We start from the raw sequence: 18,672 nt of genomic DNA on the forward strand, positions 1-18,672 counted from the left end.
TAAAAGACTAAGAAAGATGGGGTTGAGAGGGACGGAGTCAGCTTCTGACTGATTCCGACGACTTTATTGAGGCGTAACATACATATATATACTAACAGGATTCACCAAATTTTAGATCAAAGACTTGTATACGTGCAGAACTGCAGATACTAGTTTTAGGAGTTTATCTTAACTCCAGCAGAGCATGGCACCAGCATCTTACAATCAGGTAAAGACTACCTAGACATAAGCCATTCACAGGAGCCCGATAATCTTATCAGAGTCAGGAAAATAGGCAAATGGTGGCTGCAGCGATTTCCTTGAGGGAGGTGAGAAAGGCCAATTTGCACTTTAACAAATCAGGGGTGGCGGGACAGAGAGGGACCTTTTGATCTCTCTCAGGGCCGAGAAGGGGCCTGAGCAGTCAGGCCGGCTCCCCGCATCTCCCCCTTTTCTTTTGACTAATGGCCATTATATCTCCCTTGAAGGAAATGGCCGCGTTTGCAAACGGGAAAACATCAGCAATCTTTTATTTATCATCTCAGATAAGCATTGACAAATGCAAGGGCCAAAACACAGCAATAACAATATGCATATAATGATGAAAATTATAGATTTCCACCAACCACTATGAAACCAGGCAGATATCTGACTCCAAATGCTGGAGTCAGAAAAATCCATAGCGGCTACTTGTTGTTTCATATCTTCTAAAGCATCAGAAACATTTGAGGAATAATCAGGAATATATACACAACACTCCATTTTTATTAAGGCACATGTTCCCCCTTGAGAGGCTGTTAGAATATCCAGAGCCATACGATTTTGTAGAACTGCTTTTCTCATCTGTTTTTGTTCTTCATTAAGAGCCTCTAAAGCTCTTCTAGTATCTGTCAAAGCTTGTTTTGTAAAATTGTTCAAAGCCTCTACCCTGAGCATAATATCAGTGGCTCCTAAAGAGGGCACAAAAATTGAGGCTAAATAATCATACCAATGAAAAACAGAGCGTGACCACCGGGCTTTAACATAAGGTAAATTAACAGGTTGACTAATTTTTTGCTTATGAATTCTCCCAGGGGCAAACACAAACCCTAGGGTACATCTCCCCACCCATCCTACAGGGAGCCAGGGCCAAAGGTTGTATCCACAAATCCATCGAGTGTTATTTGGGGCTACCCATCTTATACCAGGGCTATTTTCCCAATCTGTCCCTGGCCAAATAACAGACTTGTTGACAATAAACGTTACATCCATTACAGTCTTACATTTGTGGGTAGGCAATAGTCCCATATGTTTCATGTGATATCCTGGAAATTCTCGGCCTCCAAATGTTGGTACATGAGTCTTTTGCTCCCAGCAAATGTCAGCAGGGGTCAGTAGCTGTCCTTTTTCAGGGGTCATCCAGAAATATTCATCCCAAACTTGGTAGTAGTCACCCTCAAATCGATTAAAATCATTAGGAGAAGAAACAGATCTATTTTCGTAATATAAGTATGCATTAACACTCATGCATCTGCTGATTTGTTGGGAGAAGATTCCTCTGCTGTAAAGTCAGCCGACCTAATTGCTGATTCAGTGATCTCCTCCGTCTGGCGTACCAGCCTTTCCGGGAGCCAGCGCGGTGCTTCGGCATCCTGTGGAAAAACACATACATGACCCCTCCCCCAAATTAACACAGGATCTGGGCCATGCCAGTTATTATCCAGCGGGTCTTTCCACAAGACCATCGGCTTTCTGCTGGAAATCTGAGGGTCCCAAAATCTCTGCGCAGCTGAATGTCCTTCTTTATCTAAAATTTAAAAATTTAAAATATATAAAGCGTGATTAAGGTAATTTCTGGGTAGAAGGGGGTAGAGCTCCCCCCTCTGTATTTTTTGAAGCTGTAGTTTTAAAGTTTGATTAGCACGTTCCACGATGCCTTGACCCTGTGGATTATAAGGAATGCCTGTTTTTAGGGTGATAGAAAAAGAGGAACAAAAATTTTTGAAGGCAGAGGAGACATAGCCGGGGCCATTATCAGTTTTTATAATCTTTGGCGTGCCTAAAATGGAAAAAGCATAAAGACAATGTGAGATAGAATGTTTTGCGGCTTCACCAGTCTGTAAGGATGCCACAATATATCCTGAAAAGGTGTCAATAGATACGTGAACGTACTTTAAACGACCAAAGGAAGGGACATGAGTGACATCCATTTGCCAAAGATGATTCGGTAGAAGCCCGCGAGGATTAACGCCAAGATGTGGAACTGGAAGAAACTTAGGGCAAACAGGACAAGATTTAACAATTTGTCGTGCAGTTTCTCGAGGGATTTGAAACTGCAAACGAAGAGTATTACTATTCTGGTGATGTAGCGCATGTGATTGCTGTGCTGCTTCCACCTGTGAAAGAAAAACTCTAGTGTGAGAATCAGCCATCTGATTTCCCATAGATAGAGGTCCAGGAAGCCCAGTGTGGGCACGTAAATGTCCAAAGAAGCAGGGTAAGGTGCGCTGTTGCAGCAGAGACTGAATTGAACGTAACAAATGTTGAATGTTAGAATTCACAGTAGAAATAAAGGGAACAGTTTCTATATATTGCAAAGCATGAGCAATGTATTTGCTATCAGTAAACAAATTAAAAGACTGTGAGGAATATTGTGAGCATACTTTATGAACGGCTGAAAGTTCTACTTCTTGAGCCGATGTATAGTTCGTCTGCCAGGAGAAAGGGGTATCATTAACCACAAAGGCAGCAGTTCCATTGGAGGATCCATCAGTAAAGATCGTAAGAGCATCTTGAATAGGAACATTAGAAACATTCTTTGGAAAAATAAATGAATGCTGGCTGGCAAAATGCAAAAGTTTATCAGAAGGTAAATGATTAATAATTTGACCTGTAAAGGAGGAAAAGGCCAAAGCCCACGAGTCATTAAACTGAAAAAGCCATTCCTGCTGTTCTTTGGTATAGGGCACATAAATGTAAGCAGGATCGGCTCCCAACATTTCTCTGGAAAGACGCCTTCCTTTGGCAACGAGGAGGCTAATGAAATCAAAAAAAGGAGTAAGAACTTTTGAAGGCGATACAGGTAAATGGATCCATTGTAAGGGAGCATTTTGATATAACACTGCCGTCGGGGTATGTTTAGAGGGAAACACATATAGTCCCCACGGTTGAGAAAAATCACAGTAGGTAGCAAAATGCTGAGAGAGGGCCTCTTCAACCAATGCCAGAGCAGCTCGCCCCTCTTCGTTTAGTATTCTAGGGGAGGAAGGGTCAGTTGTTGATTAAGGTTTCGAAATTGTCCTTCCTCTATTAGCATGTCAAAAGTAACCTGCAGCCCATTAAGGCGGTTACGGTCTTCAATGATGTTACAGACCTCGCCGTATTTTGAGCACCACAAGAGATTAGGAGGCAAGTATTGAGATGAAAGACTTTCAATTATGGCTAGAGTAAACGGCGCAGTAGGCCCGTATTGAGCGCAAGCTTGTTTCAGTTGTTTAAAAGGCAGAGGCTCATGATACCTCCGATGATTAGCATCTTGAAAAACAGGGAAAATCATAGAATATCCCTCAAGATTTTCACCCTGTTCTCGGGCTGTTTTCACAGCCATTTGTAGTGGTGAAAGTACTGGCCTTTTTAGGCTAGATGGAACATATACTGGCGCTGTTGGAATCAAAGGCGCTTCTGCGAGAGGAGGGGGAGGGAGCGGGACCGGCGGCGGCAGCGGGTCAGGATCTAAACCGGCTATAACAGATGGCGTTTTAGAATGCAACGGCTTAGTTGTATTTATGGGCGATAAGTCTAGTTGTTCCATTCTCTGAGATATGGATGTTAGCATCTCTCTAAGTTCAGAAAAAGGGGAGCCTTGGTCTTTATTCTTTTGTTGAGTTACTATAAAGGCATCCCATCCTTCTTTGTCATGCTCAAAAGCCTGCTCTTTTAAATCGTCTTCCTCATCAGGAGAAAGTTCTGAATCTGAGTCTTGTTCTAGAGCAGTAGTCTCATTATCATTTTTTCTGGAACCTGAAACAATTGGGGAGTCATATATGTGCTCCGCTACCCGTTGGGGGGCACCTGAACACTTGGGTGTTATAAATTTCAAGGCTGTTTTAAGTTTCCTACTCTCGTGTTCTGGGTTTAAACAATCTCTTATTAGAGTCCATAGAGAATAAGCATCAAGAGGAACTTTGTCTGGTCCACAGAGGGTATAAACTGTTTGAATTTGTTCTCCCACCTTTATCCAAGTTTCAAGGCTAATAGTTCCTTGCTCTGGGAACCAAGGACAAGTTTCCTCCACAAAGACAAGAAATCTTTCTAGTTTCTGTTTAGAGACAGAAATTCCTCTGGCTTTTAGCATAGTTTTTAACATAGAAACAAAGAACTGTCTACTATTACTTTGCCCCATAATTTTTACTCTCAACTATACCCTCTCCACCCACAGTTTTCCAACGATACCTGAATAGGTGAGGCTTTCTCCCGGGATCACTTTCAATATTTTTGGGTGGCTGTGCTCTGGGGTCCGCCCACGTTCCTCGTTCTGGCGCCACTTGCCGGGCCTGCCGGCTAGATGAACAGGTCAAGGACGCAATCACCAGTGCACCTGAGAAATAAAAGACTAAGAAAGATGGGGTTGAGAGGGACGGAGTCAGCTTCTGACTGATTCCGACGACTTTATTGAGGCGTAACATACATATATATACTAACAGGATTCACCAAATTTTAGATCAAAGACTTGTATACGTGCAGAACTGCAGATACTAGTTTTAGGAGTTTATCTTAACTCCAGCAGAGCATGGCACCAGCATCTTACAATCAGGTAAAGACTACCTAGACATAAGCCATTCACAGGAGCCCGATAATCTTATCAGAGTCAGGAAAATAGGCAAATGGTGGCTGCAGCGATTTCCTTGAGGGAGGTGAGAAAGGCCAATTTGCACTTTAACAAATCAGGGGTGGCGGGACAGAGAGGGACCTTTTGATCTCTCTCAGGGCCGAGAAGGGGCCTGAGCAGTCAGGCCGGCTCCCCGCAGACTGTAGCTCGCCAGGCTCCTCCATCCATGGGATTTCCCAGGGAAGAATGCATCTCCTGCACTGGCAGGCAGGTTCTTTACCCATGAGCCACCAGGGACACCCAAATTATACCTATGTTTTAAAAAGATACATGATTGTAAATATAACTGTGTAACTTTTTGTGTAGAAATGCTTAATATTATTTAAAATGTTAATACCACCAATTTAGCTCTACCATTTCTGAAAGAGTTCGGTTTGCAGCCACCTCACTATTTTTGCCAGAATGTTTCTTTGTTTACTTACCTGTTTTAACTCCGATGGCATCGCCGACTTGATGGACATGGGTTTGAGTTGACTCTGGGAGTTGGTGATGGACAGGGAGGCCTGGCGTACTGCGATTCATGGGGTCGCAAAGAGTCGGACACGACTGAGCGACTGAACTGAGCTGAACTGAACTTTAAAGGAAAAGATACCTCCCTAGAAGGAGTCCACCAGCAAGCCTTCTATAGGCTGCTGACACTGCAAAGCCATTGATGGTAACTGATCAGCCCTCATTCACACTTTGATCATCCCATGGGCTCTTTCACCTGTGAGTTAAGGGTACTGAGCATAGAAGTGAGGTTGGAGGATCTGCCATGGTGAGAGAGTCTTTCATGGAATGAGATTTGAGACAAAGTTAAAAATTTATGGAGATGTTTTCAGTATGAGACAGGCTTTAAGAGGGTCGTTGAGTCCTTCTTCAAGAGACAGGAGAATTTTTCCATGACAAGGAGACTTACAGGGTCACTGACTAAAGAAACAATTAAAGATCCCATCTTTTACTGACGTGTCTCATGCCCCTTTCCCTTTGGAGTCTAGCATATTTCAAACAGTTTCTTCAAACGAGAGGTTAAACCCAGTTAAACAAGGCAGGGAGACACGGAGTTGACTGGCCTCTCGTGTGCTGCCAGATTTTGCAATCTTAGTTTGAAGATCACCATACTCAATCTTTGTCCCCTCTGATATTTTATGGTTTTTTTGAACCAAAGAAATCCCCCCTTTGAGTTTATTCGAGCTTGAGGGGATTGTGAAGATGGAAAATAAGCCAGTGGGTTGGGTTGGTGTAGGACCACATTAAGCCTGGCTGGAATCAGTATTGTATCTTAACTCATTCCCCAACTCTAAAGAGTGAAGTTCACACTCCTGGCATGACACATACAACACTTCTGACCTGAGCCTGTGGACCATTCCAACTTTATTTCTTACTAAAGACTGTCATGCATCCTTTGGCCCATTCCAAAGGACCTGTTCTTACACTCTGCTTTGCCTTTGGTCAAGCTACTGTTTTCCTATGGTGAATGTTCTTTCCCTATATTCACAGCCTTACTCCAGTGACACTCCCCTCCTTGATTCTCTTGGCTAAAATAAATTCCCCAATATTTCATTTTCAAACTTGTTTTTAAACCACAGTCACCTAATGAACCTGTTAAAAATGTGATGTGAATTCCCTGGCCCTATCCCAGGGGCTACTAACTTGGTAGGTCTGGAGTAGAGTCCAGGACTCCATACTTGACTTACATTCTAGCTGATGATGATACAGTCATCAGGGACCACACTGAGGAACACTGCTGTATTCTTTAAGGATGTTATTACTTTATAGTTTGTTTCACATACTACATGGGTTGCAAAATGGTCTCTGGAATGGCTTAGCTGTATGGTAAGTCCCTTATATACAAATGAGTTTCATTTGGAGAGTGCGTTCGTAAACCCAGTTTGTTTATAAGGCCAACAAAGTTAGCATAGGTACCCAACAAGTACAATCAGCTTTATGGTACTGTCGGGTTTCCCAGGTGGCACTAGTGGTAAAGAATCTGCCTACCAATGCAGGAGATGCCAGAGATGTGGGTTCGATCCCTAGGTTGGGAAGATGCCCTGGAGTAAGAAATGGCAACCCACTCCAGTATTCTTGACTGGAGAATTCCATGGACAGAGGTTTATAATACTTTTCACACAAATAAAAAATAAACACACACAAAATAAAGGAAACCTTTTCGATCTCACAGTGCAGTACCTTGAAATGTACAGCAGTAAAGTACAATAGCTGGCACACAGGGGCTGGCATCGAGTGAACAGGCAAGATGTGTTACTGGAGGAGGGAGAGGAGGGGAGTGATGGGAGAGCTGAAAGATTGTCAGCAATAGGAGACGGAGGGCAAGCTGCAATTTCATGCACACTGGATGTTGATGGCACAGGTTTTGGTCCCCTCTTGAAAAAACAATGCAGTGATGTCTGGGTAGTACTGTACCAGCTACATCACTGCTGCTTTTACACTTGTGTCTGGACATCCTGGGCTTGAAATGAAGACACTTTACTGCTCCACTCTATACAGTACTGTGCAGTAAAATACAAAACCCACAACCACTTGTAGAGAAAGCACGCATGTGACAATGTACAAGCAACTCATGAGCTAACTCACACGATCGGATATGTCAACGCACATTTGCATCTTTGAAAGCTTGGAACGTGAAGGTTTGTTTTAGGGGACTTACTGTATCTATGCTCAGGCTTCCCAAGTGGGGCTAGTGGTAAAGAACCTTCCTGCCAGTGCAGGAGACATAAGGTTTGAACCCCGGGTGGGGAAGATTCCCCTGGAGAAGGAAATGGCAACCCACTCCAGTATTCTTGCCTGGAAAATCCCATGGACAGAGGAGGCTGGAGGGCTATGGTCCATAGGGTCGCAAAGAGTCAGACATGACTGAAGCAACTTAGCATGTATGCATACACTGTATCTGTCCTAGCTTACACTTGTTTCCAATGAATGGACATCTCTGCACCAAGTTTTTTATGATTGGGAAGGAGGTCGATGTTGGTTGGGAAAAGAGTGGTGACAATTAATCTCTCTGTCCTCCCATTCCATGGCCCCAGGACAGGACCTCATGAAGGTCTGGAGTGCTTCTCCTTCAGGAGAACAGATGTTGGGACAGCTCTGGAGCTACAGAGTTAGGTCATGGCATCATCTCAACACTAAAAACTAATATTCAATAAATATTTGTTGAATGAAAAGACAAATGAATAAACATTACTTTGGTCTAGGGAACTTAGCACATGAGCATTCTAAAACCAATTTTGAGATGGGTTTGGAGGGAGCAACTTTGATTAAATGACTTATCCTCATATATTCTGTGCTCCTTCAGTTGTAAATGGAAAATTGTGATGCCTGTTCGCTATATATTACTTACTTTAAAACCACGAAGTATTTTAAAACTCTTGGATATGAGTGTTATGTATATATTTTGCATTATTAACAGTTTTCAATTTAAAATTTTTCATAATATGCCTGTTAAATTTAATACTGTACATTCATATGCAAACTTATGAAGCATAATAAGCTTGGAGATTTCTTCTTATATTTTCCTTGAAAAGAGTTACTTTAGTTATTTCTTGATTCACACTTCTTAAGAGAAAATAAGGACCATGGGAGAGCAGGCAATAGACATTTTTCAAGGCATTTCTGTCAAACTTTGGTTTGAATTTCATTTTTGCCCTAGCTTCAGTTTTCTCCTCTGTTAAGTAGAGTTAATACCTCAGTTCAGTTGCTCAGTTGTGTCCGACTCTTTGAGACCCCATGGACTGCAGCACACCAGGCTTTCCTGTCCATCACTAACTCCCGGAGCTTACTCAAACTCATGTCCATCGCATCGGTGATGCCATCCAACCATCTCATCCTCTGTCGTCCCCTTCTCCTCCTGCCTTCAATCTTCCCCAGCATCAGGGTCTTTTCAGATGAGTCAGTTCTTCCCATCAGGTGGCCAAAGTATTGGAGTTTCAGCTTCAGTGTCAGTCCTTCCAATGAACACTCAGGACTGATCTCCTTTAGGATGGACTGGTTGGATATCCTTGCAGTCCAAGGGACTCTCAAGAGTCTTCTCAAACACCACAGTTCAAAAGCATCAGTTCTTCAGTGCTCAGCTTTCTTTATAGTCCAACTCTCACATCCATACACGACTACTGGAAAACCCATAGCTTTGACTAGACGGACCTTTGTTGGCAAAGTAATGTCTTTGCTTTTTAGCATGCTGTCTAGGTTAGCATGCTGTCTAGGTTAGCACGCTGTCTAGGTAGGAGTTAATACATACCTCCTAGGAGAGATGAGGATAAAATAAAATCATGTCTATAATGTTTGGGATTGGCTTGTCATTACTTGATGGAGGCAAAGGCAGATACACTGAAATGCTAAAATGAGATTGCTGCCAGAAAGTGAAGTAATAAAGGCATTTCAAAATTTGTGTGCTGGGATTTCCCTTGTGGTCCAGTGGCTAAGACTGTGCTCCCAATGCACTGGGCTTGGGTTTGATCCCTTGTTGGGGAACTAAAATCACACGTGTCTCAGCATGGGTTCACATGCTGCAACTAAGACCCAGCACAGCCAAATAAATAAAAATATATATTTAAAAAATTGTGCGTTGACTTAGGAAATTTGAATCACAAATTTTCATGAAAACATGTAATATGAAAATCTTTGTAATACTTGCATTTTTCTTCTCTACTCCAAAGTGGCAATTTTTATTATCTTCTGCCACCTGGTGCCTTGACCAAGTTACTACATCCCATAAGTGTGAGTAATAATAAAAGGCTATTATTAAAATATTATTATTATTAAAATAATTTAGTAAATATTATTTAGATATTTTTCTGGGGTAGTCACTGTATCAAACCTACATAAATTAGCTAATCAATGAATTCAACAACCACTTATTGAGTACAGATATGTATCAGCAACTTTAATGTATTATGTGGTTTTATTATCATGACATCCTTTTAGGTAAGTTTCACATTCTCCCTATGAGACTTAGAAGGAATAAGTGATATACCCTCCAAGGTCATACAGCAGGAGAGGAAGGAACTGGGATTTAAACCAATTATTTTTCTCACTGCCTTTATAATATATGGTGGTTAATCTACTCCAGTTTATTGATGTAGCAATTTTTATTTCACGGGATGATGATGACTCCAATATAACAACCTTATCAATCAAACTTTGTCACCATCTGCTTAGACTCAATGTCAATCCACCTCATGCTGACAGTAAGAACAAGTGAATTTGGAGTGTTTAGACTTCTGTGTTCTAACTCTGCTGGAGAAATAGATTGCTTGTTTTTAATTTGCTTTCCCTTCTCTCCGTTTCTTTTTTAGAAGATGTAGAGGAATTCAAATTTGTTCTGCAGAAATTCAGAAACACATTAAAATAGGCTTATAGTCTGGTTTCACTCTAGTTTGAAGAATTCAGGGGAAGGATTTTCATGGTGAGATGTTTACAGCTGGAGGGACTACACAGGCACCTCCAGGCAGGTTTCTTTTATTCTAAACACAACGTCCACTTTTGGTTGATAGCAGCTCCTTGATTTATGTTTGGGTAATCCTCCTTTTTACTTTGCATACAGTCTTGGTCAATAAGATACCTTTCTCCTCCTTAGTCAACAAACAGCAATCAACTAATCTGGGCTTATCAGAATCTCTCGCTTGAGAACTGAATCTTGAACAAAGTCAGTCAAAGACAGTAATAGTTGGAGTCAATTCATCCTTTAGAGTTTTAATATCCTTGTGAGTCTCTAAATTGCCTCCGATTACCTGGATCTTTGGGGCTACCTTGTTTGATGCTCTTTCTGAGCTGTTTGCTGCTTCCATTTTGGTGGGTTATCCCATATCTTCTGATTACTGTTGTCATTGTTGTTTCGTTGCTAAGTCACGTCTGACTCTTTGTGACCCCATGAACTGTAGCCTGCCAGGCTGCTCTCTCCATGGGATTTCCCAGGCAAGAATACTGGAGTGTGTAGCCATTCCCTTCTCCAGAGGATCTTTCCAACTCTGGAACTGAACCTGTGTCTTCTGCAATGGCAGGCAGATTCTTTACCACTGAGCTACCAGGAAAGCCCCCTTCTGATTATAGTTCTGCTTAAATTAGTCAAATAACCCTAACTGATGAAAGAGTGAGCAGGGTAAGACAATGGCTGCTCTTCTCTAGATAGGGAACACAGTGTATGGAGGGCTATATTGAATTTATAGGGTTTGTCTGCAAAGTGTGTGGACTGGCCATATCCAACACACTGGGGAGGAGAAGCTTATAAGAAATGCAGATACTATGTGAATCAGCTGTATTTCAGAAAAGCTCAGATGCTTTATTCTGTGCTTAATGGATAAGAGTTTCCCATTGTGAGGTCCAGGGAGTCTGAAATTTGAACAAAGTTCTTGGGGATTATTCTGCAAAATATGTTTGAGAAACACAAAAGGGCACAGATTTTGAAATTTGAAAAGCATGGATTGGAATGATTTAAGCTGTTTAAGCTGTGGTTGGTCTATTAGCTCTCTGATTCTGTTTTGTCATCTGTAAAATGAGAACAGTTAAGACTTTTATTCATTAAGTTGTTTTAAGAGACTGAAAAGTATATAAAGGACTTTCATATTACCTCAACAGAGGAGAGTTGCATCATTCTTGGGTGCTTAGATTCCCAAATCTAATACGTCTAGGTAAAATTGTGAGTAGCCAATATTATGGATGAAAATCATGTACATCCACAGTGGCAACAACTGGCTACTTGTATGCATCATGTTGTGAACAAATGTATAGTCTTCCTCTAAGTCGTGACTTAGGGAGAATTTTCCTGAAGAATTAGAATAGGTTGCATGCATGCTCAGTCGAATCTGACTCTTTGAGATCCTATGGACTGTAGCCTGCCAGGCCCCTCTGTCCACGGGATTCTCCAGGCAGGAATACTGGAGGAGCTTGCTATTTCCTCCTCCAGAGGGTCTCCCCAACCCAGGGATTGAACTTGTGTTTCCTGCATTGGCAGGCAGATTCTTTAACATTGAGCTACCTGCTGCTGCTGCTAAGTCGCTTCAGTCGTGTCCGACTCTGTGTGACCCCATAGATGGCAGCGTACCAGGCTCCTCCGTCCCTGGGATTCTCCAGGCAAGAACACTGCAGTGGGTTGCCATTTCCTTCTCCAATGCATGAAAGTGAAAAGTGAAAATGAAGTCACTCAGTTGTGTCTTACTCTTCACGACCCCATGGACTGTAGCCTACCAGGCTTCTCCGTGCATGGGATTTTCCATACAAGAGTACTGGGTATGCATGCAAAATAGTTGGCTTGTACTTAGAAGTCATGTTCTATTATTTCAGAAAACAACCCACACTTTACATTCTCAAATTGTTTCTCATGCTCCATGTCAAACGAGGTGGACGGGGGCAAGTGATGCTCCCGGTAATGTCACTCCAGGAACAGGCTGACAGCTGCTCTAGCATGTCAAGCAAAATACATGAGAGTATCACTGATGCTTACGCCACGGGGCCTGGGCATGGGTGTGTTCTGAAATCTCCCCGAGGGATTCTAATGTGAAAGTTAAGGACCTGGTCTCAGGCTTGCACGCTCTGACAGGAAGGGAGGTAAAAATAACCTGCTCTACTTAAAGCCTCAAATGAACACGGGCAGGTTCAATGTGCACGTGAAGTGATATGGGTGGACTTCTACATTACTTATGTCTATGGGTGGCTTTACATGACGGGGGGACAAATTACTGAGGGTCATAGGCGGTGATCACTGCTCATCTGCCTCTGCTGTCTCCCCTCCTTTTTCACACTGGTCGCCACCAGGAAAATCTAACAGCCTCATAAAGTCTCTGATGACACCAGGGGTGCAGGTATTCAAGGTTTTGAAATAATATAAATGGGTAAAAGTCACAACAGGGGACTTCCCTGGTGGCCCAGTGGTTAAGACTTCACCTTCCAATGCAAGGGGTACGGATTCGATCCCTGGTTGGGGATCTAAGATCCCACATGCCTCTTGGCCAAAAAAACAAAACATAAAACAGAAGCAGCACCACCTCAATGGACATGAGTTTGAGCAAACTCCAGGAGATAGTGAAGGACAGGGAAGCCTGGCCTGCTGTAATCCATGAGGTTGCAAACAGTGGGACATGACTTAGTGACTGAACACCACCACCAAACAGAAGCAATATTGTAACCAATTTAATAAAGACTTTAAAAATGGTCCATATAAAAATCTTTTTATGAAGTCACAACAGAAAATGGAGGGAAGGTAAAATATGGGTCTCAAAACTTTCTTGCAGTCCCTACTCATTCTGTCAACCATAACTAATAAGGCTTTTGGAAACTTGGCAATACTCACAAATTATCCTGGGAATCCAAAAAACTCACTACTGCCAGGCTGGCGTGTGTTTTGTTTGTTAGTTTGTTTACAGATAAGTGACCATCTCTGAAACTTGGTTATGCATACAGGCAGGTATTAATATTTGGAGCGGTAATCTGAGGCATCATGTGTATCTAAGTTCTTCCACCTGGCTGATCACAAATGCCAGATATGTCACTTTGAAGGATGCCCTTTCTGCAGTATCTGCTCACCACGTTTCATCCATGCAGGCTGGTTCAGGTTCCTGAAGGACCGATCACAGGGCATCGCATGCCCCTGCAGGAGATAAGAAGCCAGAGAGAAATTGTCTAGATACTTAGGAAGGGTGGACAGAGGGGTAACTCACACACTGGGTGTACAGGTGGGTTAGATCCAAGGTTTGGCTTAAAGTAAGTTTCATTAAAACACAGGGCCTGGTGCATGGAAGGCTTTCAATACACACTCATGAATAGTAGAATCAGAAAATTAACAACTAGAAAGACCCTAAATGTTAAAGTGTTAATCACTCAGTCATATCTGACTCTTTGTGACCCCATGGACTGTAGCCTGCCAAGCTCCTCTGTTCATGGATTTCTCCAAGGAAGAACACTGGAGTGGGTAGCCATTCCCTTCTTCAGGGGATCTTCTCAACCCAGGGATCGAACCCAGATCTCCTGCCTTGCAGACAGATTCTTTACCATTGGAGCCACCAGGGAATGAGGCATGAATGAAATGAAGCATAAATCATGTCATTATTTTAGTCTTTATTCGTTAGTATAGTCTGCATAAAGAGACTCCTTTAATGGTGTTCGTCCATCCTGTACTTGACGATCTCCAATGATATGGAATTTATTACAGTTGGTTCTCCACATCTGTGAGTTCTGCATCCATGGATGCAACCCAATACAGATCAAAAGTATTTGGGAAAAAAATTCCAAAAAGCAAAACTTGAATTTGCTGTACACCAGCAATTATTTATATAACATTTACCTTGCACTAGGTATTATAAATAATCTAGAGATGACAAAGTATAAGAGAGGATGTGCATTAATTATATGCAAACACTGTATCATTTTATACGAGGGGCTTGAACATCCTTGGATTTTGGTATCCTTGAGGGATTCTGGAATCAATCCCAGGGGGATACTGAAAAACAATTGTACTTCCTAAGACAATGAAGAGAGTCTACTTAGTAAGCTGTTTTTATTCAGCTGGCATTTGCTTCTTTTTTTTCTTGTTCTTTCCTCTGAAACTCATTGAACTGAGTGGAAGCTTAGTGTAAACTGTGAAGTTTGTGTGATTACAATGTGTATACATTCATTGATCATAGCAAATGTACCACTCTAGTGTGAAATGTTGATAGTAGGGGAGTCTGCCTTTGTGTGAGTGTGGACTATCAGCAAACTGAGAAAACGCAACTTGATTGCTTTTTATCCTTGCTTTTTGCCCTCTTTTTTAAAAATTAAAATTTGACTATAAACATGTAATTTTATTTTGTTGCCCCCTCCCTTCTTTCAAATAAAATAAAAAATACCCTCACTCACAGAAAAATACACAGTATAGTGTGCACATGCACGCGCACACCCACCCACACACACACACCATGAAACAGAAGAGGTGACCATAACAACAACAACAACAAAAACAGGATGAAAAATGCCCCAAAAGTTGAATCTGGGAGGCTTGACAGGAATAATGGAGACATAATTCTGGTGCTCGTTTGAGCAGTTTTGAATTCCTGTCTCCGACCCCCTCCCCTGGAATAACTGCTACTTCTTTGAAAGAGACCACTGTGCTGAGTGACTGGAAGTCTCATCACTGGAGGACTCATCTCCACGCTGTCAGAGCTGTTCCTGATGTTGCTGCGGGGGTCCTTGTTTGAGCAGAGGGCTGCTGCCCACTCATGCTTGTCAAGAGACCTGTTGCCAGACTGCTGCTTGTGCTGTGATGCCTCCTTCCAGGACTTCTCCTTGGAGACTCATCTGTGTCGTGTACTATTTGCAATAAGCTGAGTGATCTATGAATGGGGAAAAAAAAAATCCCGTCTCTTAACCCCAATCAGAAAACAGACAGCTGGTGCCTCTCTTTGCCTCTCCTTTCCCCATTTCTTCTCTTCTTTGCTGTTGTTCAGTTGCTAAGTCGTGTCCAGACCCCATGAACTGTAGCATGCCAGACTTCTCTGTCCATTACTATCTCCCTGAGTTTGTTCAAACTCATGTCCATTGGGTCAGTGATGCCATCCAACCACCTCATCCTCTGTTGCCCCCTTCTCCTCCTGCCCTCAATTTTCCCCAGCATCAGGGTCTTTCCCAATGAGTCAGGTCTTTGCATCAGGTGGCCAAAGTCTCCTTGCAAAACCAAAGATGAGCCGGGAGGTCAGGAATAGCAGAAGGGGAACATCCTTTCCCCTGCTCCTTCCCTTTAATTCTTTCCCTTTCTTCTTCAAATTCTGCTTGGGACCTGTACTTTTCCACTTTCATCGGATGGAAACACTTTCATTCTTCTCTCTACCATATTTTGCTGTAATGCGAAAATTTATCTATAGAGAAGGTATCCTTTTATTTTCATTTTGAAAGTATACTTTGAAACATTTGCATTTTTAAGAGGGAAAATTTACAAAGTTTATTATTTTAAATGTAAATTAAGAAATTTTTAAATTCTCCAGGTCTCTAAGCTAATCAGGTCATTTTCACTGCACCTGGGCAAAAATGCACCTGAATTGCTATGAAGTGTATTTGCAGGTAAAATAGAAGTTTTACCTCTTTCCCTCGCGTTTAAACCCAGAAAAACAAAATTAATAAAAGAAAATCAATACATACTTAAGTACACAGGGAGAGTTTGAATAAACAACGGAGGCTTACAGCACTGATTCCCGCAATGTTCTGAAACCCCAAACTAATAACCAAATGCCAATCCACAACCCTTTCCATCTCTTGGAGGATAACTGAGGTAAAGAATGGGAGAGGTAAGAAAGGGTTCCATTTCAAAAGAAAACAGAAATCTTAAGGTGAAAAAGCCATCAGAACCTCACGACGCAGATGACACTGGAAAAAGCAGGAACCCAGGCCGAGTGGGAAATTGGCGGACAGGCGTGCGGGACCCCTGACTTTGCAGCTGACCCCAGCAAGACTCCACCTCTAGGAACCATCTCATTGGAGCTCACCTGTCAGCTAGCATCCGCCCCAGCCCCCTTTCCGCATGCGCACCACGGGCCAACGCGGCAGGGTCTTCTCGCAGCCCGCCCCACCCCCCGAATTCCGGGTTCTGATTGGTCCTCCTGGCAGGTCCGCCCCTTCGGCCCAGCCAATGGGAAAGCCGCCTCGGCGCTCCGCCCTCCCGGCCGGCAGCGGGCGGCCCGGTAGCCTGCAAACCCGGGTGGTGAGCGGGGATGGCGGCGGTGGCGGCGTCCGCGGGCCGGCTACTGCGGCTCCGCGCGGCCGGGGCCGAGGGACCCTGGCGTTGGCTGCGTGGCGCGGGGCTGCCGCGGGGCTTCCTGCAGTCCGCCTCGGCCTACGGGGCTGCGGCCCAGAGGCGGCAGGTGGCTCACTTCACTTTCCAGCCTGACCGGGAGCCCGTGGAGTACGGTGAGCGAGGGGCTGCCCTGTCCGCTCCGCTGCAGACCAGTCTCGCAGGCCGGTGGGAGCTCACTGAGGGTGCGCCCTGCCCGTCCTCGGCGGGGGCCGGCAGGCTGACCTCCTTGCACCCCAGCAGAGTCCCTGCCCTCCTCTCGAGAGTCCGCTACCTGTGGGTCTGTGATTTCCTCCTTAGTTCTATGGTCGCGCTTTCTAGAGGCAGCCCCTCGGCACCCTCGAGATGGGTGAGAGGGCGCGCGGGGTGTGCTAGGGCCCCAGAGTGGAGGGGCGGTGCTGGGGAACGCCTCCTTTTCTCCGCTCTCTTATCCTTGCGTTTCCATGTACGTCCCCTCTCCCCCTTCACCCCAGAGTTGTCCCAGCTTGCCCACGGAGGGGCCACAAACTACAGGCAGAGAGGTATGTTTAAAGAAAAAAGCAGTCCCCCCTCCCGTTTTTATTTTTGTTTGTTTTATTAGGTAAGAGAAAACAGAGGGACTAAAGCAACTGAATTGGTTTTCCCAAGGTCACAGAGCAGCTTCTTCCTAGAGATGCGAAACAGCCATCTTCCTTTCTATCTGAGCCTAGCACTGAGCTTGTGCTGGGCAAGGCTGCCACTTAGCCAAGGAAGGGTAAGCGGTGTGGGTAATGGGCGGAGGAAGCCATCGAATGCTTCCAGCTGCGGCAAAGACTCGCAGACCTCGCCGTATGACAGTTGCATGACTGTTACAGCTGAGTTTTCTGTAACCTCCGAAAGATCCAGTGGCTATCATCGCAACGTTGGGAACAATAGGAAAACAGTTAACTTTTCCTTGGCTGGCTAATCACTTCTCCCATGCTAGAGCTGAGGTTTGGGAAAGTGTGTCAGTATTTACTTGTGAGTAATAAAAATGAATATTTACTGAGCGCTAGCCTCAGGCAGGCCCTGGACTGAGAAATTTACATTCATTCTCTTATTTGATGGTTAGGACAATCTTAAGAGGTTGGTAATCTTTTTTTTTTTTCCCCTCAGTTTTTTAGTTGGGTAGCTGAGATCTTGAGATAGTTTGTCCTGGATTACACAGAGAAGTTAGTGGTGTAGTGTTGCAGAGTGGCAGACCACTGAAGCAACTTAGTGTGCACACAGCTTTGGAATCTAATTATTCAGATTCCAGAGCTTCTATTCTAAACAATGTGCTAAACTGCATGTGGAAACTATTTACTAAGAGGTGTTCTGGTTTTGTGAAATAGTAGACACTGTAAAGGTGAACACAATTTTTTGTCACCAACAAAATGAACCTTGAATTCTGTCTTCAAAGAAACTAGCCCAATACTTGAGAAATAGAGCATAGGTCTTCTTAACCTCCTTCCATAATTATGGAATTACTAAAGCTTGAGTAAAATGATAATAAAATGCTTGTTCTTATAAAAATAACAAAAGAATATTACAGATAATTTGGATAATAGAAAAAACAAAAAAGATAATCTCAACACCCACTACTGTAAATATTGCTAATATTTCTGGATGTATCCTTTTAGGGATTTCATTCCAGTTTAGTGGAATTAAAGAATTTCACTAATAAAATGGGGCTTCCTAAATGGCTCAGCTGGTAAAGAATCTGCCTGCCAATGCAGGAGACATGGGTTGGATTCCTGGGTTGGGAAGATCCCCTGGAGGGGGAAATGGCAACCCACTCCAGTATTCTTGCTGGGATAATCCCAGGGACACAGGAGCCTAGTGGGCTACAGTCCATAGAGTCGTAAAGAGTTGGATACAACTGAGTGACTGAGCACACACACACTAAAATGAATGGAATAAAAATTTCCCATAATTGTAGTTTTAATATAAATACAATCTGCATTATTTAATCAGAAGCCTTTCCCCATAGTTTTATATAGTTTTTTATAGCCTTCTTTAGAAGAAGGCATGTTTTGGGAATTCCCTGGCAGTCCAGTGGTTAGGACTTCATGCTTTCACAGTGGAGGTCCTGGGTCCA

General features: G+C 43.3%; 2 protein-coding genes across 2 annotated transcripts in view; one reads left to right on the forward strand and one right to left on the reverse strand.

Moving 5' to 3' along the window:
- Positions 1-313: 313 nt before the first annotated feature.
- Positions 314-13,415, reverse strand: LOC122685248. The gene is given in 5 exon segments (XM_043889836.1): positions 314-1,489; positions 1,537-3,239; positions 3,287-3,978; positions 4,411-4,518; positions 13,361-13,415. Coding segments are annotated over 5 exon segments (3,597 nt in total). The 3' UTR covers positions 314-450.
- A 3,046-nt stretch (positions 13,416-16,461) lies between these two features.
- The window catches only part of BCKDHB (branched chain keto acid dehydrogenase E1 subunit beta), a 256,037-nt gene continuing 253,826 nt past the window's right edge, over positions 16,462-18,672 (forward strand). The window contains exon 1 of the mRNA XM_043889865.1: positions 16,462-16,711. Coding sequence (XP_043745800.1) covers positions 16,516-16,711 — 196 coding nt within the window. The 5' untranslated portion in view covers positions 16,462-16,515. The remainder of the gene's footprint in view (positions 16,712-18,672) is intronic.

This window comes from Cervus elaphus, chromosome 28 (assembly GCF_910594005.1).
Source record: "Cervus elaphus chromosome 28, mCerEla1.1, whole genome shotgun sequence".
In the NCBI taxonomy this organism is placed as follows: domain Eukaryota; kingdom Metazoa; phylum Chordata; class Mammalia; order Artiodactyla; family Cervidae; genus Cervus; species Cervus elaphus.